This window comes from Misgurnus anguillicaudatus, chromosome 1 (genome assembly GCF_027580225.2).
Source record: "Misgurnus anguillicaudatus chromosome 1, ASM2758022v2, whole genome shotgun sequence".
Lineage (NCBI taxonomy): Eukaryota > Metazoa > Chordata > Actinopteri > Cypriniformes > Cobitidae > Misgurnus > Misgurnus anguillicaudatus.
Genome location: NC_073337.2, coordinates 26934400 through 26945760, shown reverse-complemented (window position 1 = coordinate 26945760; position 11361 = coordinate 26934400). Strand labels below are relative to the sequence as shown.

General features: G+C 36.0%; 1 protein-coding gene across 1 annotated transcript; it reads right to left on the bottom strand.

Annotated features, from left to right (window-relative positions):
• Positions 1-2322: 2322 nt before the first annotated feature.
• On the bottom strand, positions 2323-10311 carry rergla (RERG/RAS-like a). The gene is made up of 5 exons (XM_055191360.2): positions 10016-10311; positions 9882-9938; positions 8571-8644; positions 5865-6013; positions 2323-3368 (listed from the first exon to the last, which is right to left on the bottom strand). The coding sequence occupies exons 1-5, from the start codon at positions 10065-10067 to the stop codon at positions 3083-3085; spliced, it is 618 nt and encodes a 205-aa protein (XP_055047335.2). The 5' UTR covers positions 10068-10311; the 3' UTR covers positions 2323-3082.
• Between the last annotated feature and the right edge of the window lie 1050 nt (positions 10312-11361).

Genomic DNA, 11361 nt, shown 5'->3' with positions numbered 1-11361 from the left:
TGTGTTGACAAGACCCATATAAGCATATTCATATCTCTTATGAGATCAATGGCATACAAGCCCTCCACTTCTCTCCCCTATTTGTGAAGCCAAATCCAAATCCCACCTGCGTCTCAACCATTACACAGTGAAGCTTACTGGCACTGAAATCCATCACCAGTCGACGCCAGTCAGACGTTCAAAGGGTCAACGAAAATGCAATGGCTCTCCTCAGGCCTTGTCGCTCGCAAACAGGACGAGACGACATCAAATCTCACGTGTATATCTCACGTGTCTGCATACACTCGAAAAATGAGTATTGGGTCAAAAAGGGACGAACCCAAACTGTTGGGTTGTAATATAACTATAAATATAAAAATTCAAGGCCCTGGGAAGTTTTTGAAAATATACATACGTAGATACATTTCATTGAATCTATTTTATGCAAGAAGTTTTCTGGAAAAAAATCTATATTGTATGATAATATCATAAAAATTCTAGACTTTATAAGCACACATGTGAAACTGTTCACTTTAAATGCTTATATCTTCTGTATGCGAATGTTGATTCATACCAAAATACGTTTTTTGCATATTTGTGTTTGACGCATGAAAACGTCTCTGGATACGTATGTAACTGCTGTTCCCTGAGAAGGGAACGAGATGCTGCGTCTCCTTTGCCATACTTCCTGTGTCCATGTAACACCATCTTTGGCAATATTTCAGATAGCGATATAAGCCTCGTTAAGCCTCACCATTGCTTCAATTTGATATACACATTCAGACACACTTAACCCTGGAGGCGTCCCCAAAGAGTAACCGCAGTGACGCAGCGCGAGTTCCCTTTAAAGGGAACTGTAACAATGTATCTTAAAAGGTAACACGATGTAACCTTGCTCTCACTTGAAATGTGTCCCCACATTTAGTCCTTGAATTTCAGGGTATTCAACCTGGAAAATTCTTGAAAGGGATAACTGGGTTGTTGTCTCTCTTGTGTTGTTTTAACCCAAAAATAAACATTCCCAAAAGGCAAAAAATACATATATAAAAATATGTTTTAAATATTTCCTAAATACATTTTGTAGAAAGTAAAGCTTAATATATTTTTGAATTTGAAAATATATTTAGTTTTAACCATCATATATTAACATATATTTCAAAATGTTTTTGAGGGGCAACAAAAACATTTCTAATTTTACAACCCATACGCAAAAAATATGTGTTTTCTGGCCAAAATATAAGTTTGTATAAAATGTATAAAATATAAGTATATAAAGTATGTATAAAATATAAAATTATATTTTTGCAGTTGAAAATATATTTAATTTTAATCTTTTTAAACTTGTTATGTTTACAGGTTTATAGCATACAAAGTTTTTCTTCCAATGCCATGTGAATATAAATGCTTTAAAATATATTTATATTTAAAATATATTTAAAAATATACAAAAAATGGCCAAGAAATATATTGGTGAAAAATACATTTTTTTGTATATTTTTAAATATATTTAAAATTATATATTTTTTGCTTTATGGGTTCTCTTGGTTAATTTGACACATTGGCTGGGTTTGTCCCTTTTTAACCAAATGCATTTAAAAAAAAATGAATAATTTTTTACACATTGTTTTGTGTTATGCTAACACATTATGTGTTAATTTTGTGTTCAAATAAATAAAATGGACAACAAAATGTCTTTAAACAACATAGAGTCCTTAACTGTCTAGTCCTTAACTAGACAAAAAATGTGTTGTTTTAAAGAGCACCTATTGTCAGAATCACGTTTTTACATTTTCTTTGGTGTGTAAGTGTGTATTAGTACATGTTAATGATATGCACAAACCCCAAAGTAATCGATGACGCGAGTTATCGTCTCCAACGTAAATCTCTTTTCTTGGACTACAAAAAACACACCAATTTTAGGCAACGGTTTACTTCCTGGGATTGGTGATGTAGACAAGACCAACATCATAATTCCTCCCGCTTGGACTCACAGACTGTAAGTTCACTCCTGTTAGCATTGCATTGTGAGCGAATCTTTCAAACATGGTAAGGAGCGTCACATTTCCTGCTGACGTCAGAAGTATAAAAGCCAATCAAAACGTACAGATTAGCTGACCAATCAGGGACACATTGCTTTTCAAATCCATTTGTTTCAGGAAGAGAGTGAAATCCTGAGCTACAAAAATGTACAGTATGTGGACAATAATGTGTTGTTTAACCATGCATAAACCACGCAAACACATTGTATTATACAAAATACACAAAATAATACAATGAAATAGGTGCACTTTAACACCCATCATTTTTAGTGTACATACTGATCACACAATCGGCTCTGCCCAGTTTTGCTTGATCATCAATATTCATTATTTTAATGCACACTTTTTCTTCATACATGAATTCAAAGTTGCCTCACAGAGATTTTAAATCCCATAATCACTACGTAGTAAATCACTGTTTGCATCATACAGCACGTGAAGCAAGAGATGAAATATTATACAGTAAAAAGTGAGCAAACAGTTACAAACAGTTTATCTATGATTTTTACATCACAAACACAGAGCTGACTTTGGCTTTAAGCCTCTCGGGTTAACTTTAGTGTCCACAGCTTGCTGTTTTTTGAAACATATAATAATAAAAGAAACAGCTGTACATGAAATGTTTACACAGTTCACACAAAAATTCTCCAATACACATAATGATAATAACTAGACAAGACATTAGCAAAAAATAATAAACATACTGTATGAGTAAACCTCATGAAAAAAATCTTTCGTCTTAAACTTTGTGGCATTATTATTATTCATGTAATGCTTATCATATATTTTAATACATTATACATCAATAATACATTATTTATACAATAATCTTTATAATCAAATTAAGAAAAGTATTTAGCACCAAAGTGCCGCTGCCTTACCATAAAAAAAGTGTGTAGAGAGGTATGTGAATATATCTCACAATAAATCTCTGAAATATTTGTCTTATTTTCTATTTATGTGTGATTGTGAGGTGTAAAATGACTTGTATGTTTCGCGTGCCACCTGACATCTCACGTGTCTACCCTGTAACCATTGTCCATGATGTTTAGTCAGGTTTGTCCTCAAACCGATTTTCGCCGTTTGCCAAAGACGTTGTTGATGAGCTTGGCCATGGACTTGGAACCGCTAGGGCGGCGCCGGCGCTCCTTCGCCTTGCCTCCCAGACTGGCATTGCGCACGATTTTGGAAAACATGAGCACCACCTCCTGGTAATGCTCGGCAGCGGACAGCTCGTAAAACTGGCAGCGGCACTCGGACGCCAGCCTCTGGCCTTCCTCCCTATCCACCTCCCGCACGTGACACAAGTCTTGTTTATTGCCCACCAGGAAAATGGCAGAGTCTGTATCCCTAAAGTCAAAGGGGAAAAACATCAATTAGGATGCTGTTAACTCTTTCCCCAACAGTATTTTTTATAATTTTCACAAGTTTAACGTCTTCCAGAAAATGTTCTTCTTTAAATATATAAACATACAAATATCAAATTAAAGAACTACCAAAGAGGATTAGGGCCAAGCTAATATAAAAAAATAAAACCATCTCAAGATTAAAGATATTAAAATGCGAGAATAAAGTAATTATTTAACGAGAAAAAAGTCAGAATAAATATAATTTCGAGAATAAATTGTTATTTAACAAGAATAAAGTCATTATTTAACAAAAATAAAGTCGTTATATTTTGAGAATAAAGTTGTTACTTAATAAGAATAAAGTTGTTATTTAACAAGAATAAAGTTGTAATTTAACAAGCATAAAGTTGTTATTTAACAAAAATAAAGTCGTTATATTTCAAGAATAAAGTAGTTATTTAACAAGAATAAAGTCGTTGTTTAACCAAAATAAAGTCGTTGTTTAACCAAAATAAAGTCGTTGTTTAACCAAAATAAAGTCGTTGTTTAACGAGAATAAAGTCGTTGTTTAACCAAAATAAAGTCGTTGTTTAACCAAAATAAAGTCGTTGTTTAACCAAAATAAAGTCGTTGTTTAACCAAAATAAAGTCTTTGTTTAACGCAAATAAAGTCGTTATATTTCGCAAATAAAGTCGTTCTTTAACGAGAATAAAGTCATTATTTAACAAGAATAAAGTCGTTATTTAACAAGAATATAGTCGTTATATTTCAAGAATAAAGTCGTTATTTAACAAGAATAAAGTCGTTATATTTCAAGAATAAAGTCGTAATTTAACAGGAATAAAGTTGTTATATTTCAAGAATAAAGTCGTTATTTAACAGGAATAAAGTCGTTATATTTCAAGAATAAAGTCGTTATTTAACAAGAATAAAGTCGTTATATTTCAAGAATAAAGTTGTTATTTAACAGGAATAAAGTCGTTATATTTCAAGAATAAAGTCGTTATTTAACAGGAATAAAGTCGTTATTTAACAAGAATAAAGTCGTTATTTAACAAGAATAAAGTCATTATATTTCAAGAATAAAGTCGTTATTTAACAAGAATAAAGTCGTTATTTAACAAGAATAAAGTCGTTATTTAACAAGAATAAAGTCGTTATATTTCAAAAATAAAGTCGTTATTTAACAAAAATAAAGTCGTTATATTTTGAGAATATAGTCGTTATTTAACGAAAATATAGTCGGTAAAGAACAGACCCTTTGTCGTCAAACAAAAAAAAACATTACATCCCATCTTTATTTGTTCTCTTAAATATAGATAGGTTTCTTGAAAAAAATTGACTTCAGATTCATAATGAAGATCAAAACATACATAGTTTTTACTGTTTTTTGGATGCTTCATTTGGGTAAAAGCGGCGCCTAGTGGATAATGGTGGAAATATGGATTGCTGTAAAACCGCGTCATTGGCAGGGAAGCGTTTTCTCTTAATTGACGAAATAACTCGTCAATGGCAGGGAAAGAGTTAAATGTGGATTGTATAAGGATCTCTTGACAGAAATGCAAAATGAACTTTATTGTTTTTATTAGCTGTTTTTATCTACATACACCGCAGGTCCCTTACATGGAAGCCGCCGTCATGTTTCTACGGTAGCCCTAAACGGCTCTACAGGGCGCGTTTTGTCCCTACTTTGTCTCAGATGATGACATTTGTCCTGTGGCAGCTACCGTAGCTTCTCTATGCATTTCAAAAGGGAGGGGTAAGCTGTGGACTTGTAATTCGCAAACTCACTGCTAGATGTCCCTTATAAATCTACACAGTGGACATTTGTAAACTGTTGAATTGTTAACTTTGGAAGATCCTAGGACCAATAGGAAGAGTATGAATGTTCCCTGGGATCGAACCTATGATGTTTTGTGCTGCCAATGCACACTCTACCACTAAGCTACAGGATAAATGAAAACTTTTCCAGAAGAGCCCACATATTATGAATGTAACACACTGTTTCTGTTTGTCAGATTAGGAGATGTTTAGTTTGACTGGGTGATATTTCAGTTCGTGTTTGGAAATGCTTAAACTGATTTACTATGACCAAAGTAAACAGTTTCTAAAAATGATCAGCAAGTGAATCCTGCAAGCCCTATCAATTTAAAAAACTAATAAACAATGCCTTAATTAAAACCAGATCATTCGATATTCCACTTAATTTCTGCCATAAAATGTGCTTCAATCACAACAAAATACTTTTGATAAGGTTTTCCAAACACGCAAATCTTAACTACAAACTTGTTTTTCTCCATTAAAAAAAGAAAGAAAACAAGAACGAAGTCCTTGAACCACCAACTCAACCCACATCATCAAGACTACCCACATAGCTGATTCAACCATTTTTCTCAATGTGAACCAAATATGGACGGCCACCCACATAACAGAAACACACATACAGACCGTAATAGCCTGAAGGTGTAATTATAAATGGTATGTACGGATGGGTACCTTTTAGCCACTCCCACACGAATCTCTCGGATGAGGTGCACCATGGCTGTGGCCGTGAGGAAGGAAGAGCGATCGCTGATGTCGTAAACCACCACGAAACCGTCGGCCCAGTGGATCTGCTCTTTGAGAGTCGTCTTTCCCTCACATGGCTGAAATGGGAAAGATTGAACATCCCCTTAACCAAACATTACTGATTATAAAATAAGGGAAGAGAAATAAGCTTTTTGGACCCCTAAAAGACTGATAGACTGATGCACAGATGGTGTCCAATCAAATGATGGCAAACAGATTTTGTTAAATAATTAAATTCTGTCTCAGAGGTAAACCAAAGATACAAAATAAAACAAGATGTGGAACTGCTATGAATAGTGGACAGTGCATCGCTCAATATGGCCAGTCCCACCTTCCAGTTAAAAGAACCAATCAGCCATCGATAACCACTGATGACTCTCTGGGGGCGGAGCTCTGTACAGAGTCACGTGAGGTGCTTGCCAACTTGTGTGCATGTAATGACTTTGAATACAGGTGTCTTTTTTGTGCAATTTGAGCTTAAGAAACAAAAGTTATGGAACAGTTAAAATCAGGTTTAATTGTTGGTCAGAAATATGTTGCTCAAATGTGATTTTAGCACACGGTTTTAGAGATATCTATCTTTCCCCATTCAAGTACGCACGAATTAAGCAAATTGCGTGCGCAAATTACGCAAATTACGTGCTCGAATGACGCAAATTACATGCATGAATGACGCAAATTGCGTGCGCGAATGACGCAAATTACGTGCGTGAATGACGCAAATGGCACGCACAAGTGACGCAAATTGCATGCACGAATAACGCAAATTACTTGCGTGAATGATGCAAATTACGTGCACAAATAATGCAAATGACGTGCTTGAAGACGCAAATTGCGTGCTTGAATGACGCAAATTCCGTGCGTGAATGACGCAAATTGCACGCGCGAATGGGGCAAATTACGCGCGCGAATGGCGCAAATTACGCGCGCGAATGACGCAAATTGCGTGCTTGAATGACGCAAATTGCGTGCTTGAATGACGCAAATTGCGTGCTTGAATGACGCAAATTGCACGCGCGAATGGGGCAAATTACGTGCTCGAATGACGCAAATTACGTGCTCGAATGACGCAAATTACGTGCGTGAATGACGCAAATTACGTGCGTGAATGACGCAAATTATGTGCGTGAATGACACAAATTGCACGCGCAAGTGATGCAAATTGCGTGCACGAATAACACAAATACTTGCGTGAATGATGCAAATTACGTGCGCGAATAATGCAAATTACGTGCGTGAGTGACGCAAATTACATGCGTGAATGACGCAAATTGCACACGCGAATGACGCAAATTACGTGCGCGAATGATGCAAATTACGTGCGCGAATGATGCAAATTACGTGCGCGAATGATGCAAATTGCACGCGTAAATGACGCAAATTACGTGCGCGAATGAAGCAAATTACGTGCGCAAATGACGCAAATTGCATGCGCAAGTGACACAAATTGCGTGCACGAATGACGCAAATTACGTGCACGAATGAAGCAAATTGCGTGCGCGAATGACGCAAATTACGTGCTCGAATGACGCAAATTACGTGCGTGAATGACACAAATTGCACACGCAAGTGACGCAAATTGCGTGCACAAATAACGCAAATACTTAAGTGAATGATGCAAATTATGTGCGCGAATAATGCAAATTACGTGCGTGAGTGACGCAAATTACATGCGTGAATGACGCAAATTGCACACGCGAATGACGCAAATTACGTGCGCGAATGATGCAAATTACGTGCGCGAATGACGCAAATTGCACGCGCTAGTGACTCAAATTGCGTGCTCGAATGACGCAAATTACGTATGCGAATGATGCAAATTGCACGTGCAAGTGACGCAAGTTCACTTAAAATGTTCAAGCGTCCAACTACGCGCGAATAGCGTGATTTATTCGCTTCATTCGTGTTGGGTGTGAACACACAGTAAGACATGAACAACAAGAGTCACTGTTCCTTTAAATTTAACCACCACATGAACTCTCTTGTGGGTTTTTGACGTGGTTATGTAAGGTGTACATTTAAAGAATCATATAAATGCTAGCATAGCCTCGGGGCTGATGGAATAGATGGCAGTGATGATTGGTGCACGAAATAATGCCGGCTTTGTCTGGTAGCTTGAGGAATGATTATATAAGGCTGCAAGACACGTAACTCTGCTGCAATACTCATTATGCCAGTAAGACAAATGACACCAGCTGACTTCTGGCCAAGCGTAAACAGTAGGTCAACCCCTATGCTTCTGATGATGCCAGGGTCTCTGGAAAATGTCTGAACTAGAGAAAGTCTGAGAGGGACACATTGAACTTCCAGAAAAAAGGGTACAATAGATGTCTGGGGCGGTGCGCTTTCTACACCTTTGTAACTAGAGAGTGCAAATTAGTACATCATATTTGTACCATCTGTACCTAAATCGTACATATTAGGAACTTTAAAAGTGTACTGCCCAGTGACAGCTTTTGTACCTTTTTCTGAAAGTCTAGATGTCTATCAACGTACACACACACATTGCATTTGGCATGCAATTTAATAAGCCTCACATACTTTATAATGGGAACAAATATCTCACAGGAGAACATTAGGCTACACAAAATCTAGTGAATGCACATCGGCATAGAAAGTACTATTTTCTCTTACCTGAGTACAAGGATCATAAAGTTCAAGATTCAGCTGTCGTCCATCAACAGACATGCGCTTTCTGTAAATGCACTCTGGAAAGACAACAACAGAGGGATTCACGCATGTACACTGCTGGGATTTGTAGTCGCAATGTGTGCACATAATTTGCCAATTGACTCATTAAGCTACTGTGAGGGACTGGGTGCTGGGTGGTCCCATAGGTATGAGACATACAAAATCAGATGTGTTCCCTGCTGAAAACAACAATTACAGAAATTTTAATGGGTTGTAATGGAAATTGTATTGGTTTAAATGGAAATTATAATGGTTTCTGTGCGTCTCTAATGGTAATATGTTGGTGTGATGTTATTTGGCTGATGGGAACCAATAGAGTGCCATTAAATCCTACTGGGAAAAGACCCAAAACACACTTTATTTAAATCGACATTTAATTTCCTACCGATACAGAATATTCAGACTGATATGTGCCGATACCGATAGTTTGGTGGTTATATTCACTTGCATTAACTAAATTCTGAAGATTACATTTTCTAAACATTATTTATTTTTCATTAAACTAAGGATGTTTATTTACATTTTCTATACACAGAGCTTAAATTCATAGCATTTTTCAGTTTTCTTTTGATTGACAGGATATATCGGCCATGACTATCAGCTGGATTGAAAAAAAATCCAGTATGAAGTTAAAACAACTTGGTTTTGCAAGTCAGTTCAACCTACAATTTTAAGTGTTTACCTGCGATAAGTTGACATAACTTATAAAAACAAGTTGAAATTGTTTAACTTTTTCGGAGTGTGGCCTAGTGAACGGTGGCACCCCCAAAGAAAATGTATGACATAAAACATTGAAAAACATAAACATTTTATGAAACAAAACGTATTAAAATATACAACGTAGTGCTATTGGTGAGTAGCTTTACTTTTTCTGAAATTTTATTACAAAGAATTGAAATTCATAAATGAATGTATTTTATAAAATGTCATAAAACTATCAAACCATTTTGATAACCACTGGTTCATCTTAAATTTTTAAGTTAAAGTAACATAAAAATATATGTTGGTTGGGAAAAAATGCTGCATTTTATTAAATTTTTCCGGTAGAGTGAGAAATGCCTTTTATCGTCAGATACCGATTATTGGCCGAAATAGCGGTGTATTTCTAGTTTTAATGATAAACAGCTGATTGTTCATAATGGTATTTGCAATGAAAACCATCATATTTGTATTGTTTTTAACAGCAGGTGAACACTACTCAAGCATCAATAATAATATAGTATATTAAAAATATATTAAAACGTCAAAAAATACCTGTCGATGATGCATATTCTCCAATAAATCGTCTGGTTAAAAACCGAACAACAAGTGCTGTGAACGCAAAAGAGTTGGGAAGTAACTTAAATTGCAATAAAAAATGCGTTAAATTAATACAAATATAAACGTACCTGATTTTCCAACACCTTCAGATCCCAGAACTGCAACTTTAATATCATTCATGATCACTGGGTTAAAGCGCGTGCAGGTCACGATCGCAAAAGAGTGAAATTCAAGACGTTATTTCGGGTTAATGCGCGCTCCACATTTCAGTCTCTCTTAAAAACAGATGAGTATTGACAGTCGCATCGCATCCTCTCACTCGTTTTAGGTGTTGTTGATGTGCAAGGTGTTTACCAGAGTTCTGCATTCGCCTCGCCTGTCGCCTGCACAAATGCTCAGCGCGAGCGCAGTCACTGTAGCCCGAGCGTCTGCGGCGTTACGTCACTGTGACGACAGCCAGCGCAGCTGAGAGGAAACATCACAGACCCCGGCTGCTCTTTTGCGTTTGACAGACTCGCTTTTGACAGTTTAGTCATTTGTTTGACGTTAACGCCAATATTTTGCATCCATTAAAAGATCTGAGGTAAAAAAAATACTTAAAAAATATACCAATGTTTACGACTTAATCTTAAATCGTAAATGCATACAAAATAAGCAGATAATTAAAGGTTATTTTATTTACCTGTCAAGGTATTTATTAACTATAAACACTGCATATAAACATTGCAAAAATGAAATGATGCTACTAAAAATATGATCGTGTGACGTCATTATGTACTGTACAACCAATACTTTGCATTTAGTTACTTACAATTTGAACACAAAATAGTCAGATAACTTACTGTAAGATGTCTAAACAATTTACTGAAACAGATGCATAAATGTGTAAGGACACAGCAAGTACAGCTTTGAGAAAGCAATGCATTTCAAGCTTAATGCACTATTATTTCATATTCACCAAACATGTTACAAATGGCATGCAGTTATCATTAATAGCTCATCTGTGGGTGTTACTTCGCTCCATCATTTATTGAGTGTATGTAATGAGTTATATAATCTGCTTCTCCCACATAATGAGTCACATAACCATTATTTACTAGCTGAATGCAGTTTACAGCATAACTGCGACATGATTGCATACAGGAGTTCGTCCTTATCACAAGCAAATCTGTTTTGTTTCCTGCAACATATGCATATGAATTGCTTTGGAGTTCCTGTGCTGGCTGTTTGGTTGCGTGCGTGCACCAAATGATGCTTATTAAGTGCTATTATACAAGCAAAATAATCAGTGATGATAAAGAACCTGATTTTGATTACAGGCACTTCATCAACCGCTTCATAGTGGGAACACAACGCAGACGAAAATATATTTGGAAATGGCCCTTGTGTGCGACAAAGCAGAAGAGAAAGAAAATATTCATCATGATGATTGCAACCCATTTAAATACTGTAAGATGAGCCTAAAACATGTCTG

What these genes read in the sequence shown, in the direction of transcription:
- rergla (XM_055191360.2), bottom strand. Translation starts at nt 10,067, where the DNA reads ATGAATGATATTAAAGTTGCAGTTCTGGGATCTGAAGGTGTTGGAAAA. An exon ending in AGAATATGCATCATCGACAG is followed by an intron (nt 8,645 to 9,881) that starts GTATTTTTTGAC and finishes TTGTCTTTCCAG; the next exon opens with AGTGCATTTACAGAAAGCGC. An exon ending in CGTGTGGGAGTGGCTAAAAG is followed by an intron (nt 3,369 to 5,864) that starts GTACCCATCCGT and finishes CTTTGACTTTAG; the next exon opens with GGATACAGACTCTGCCATTT.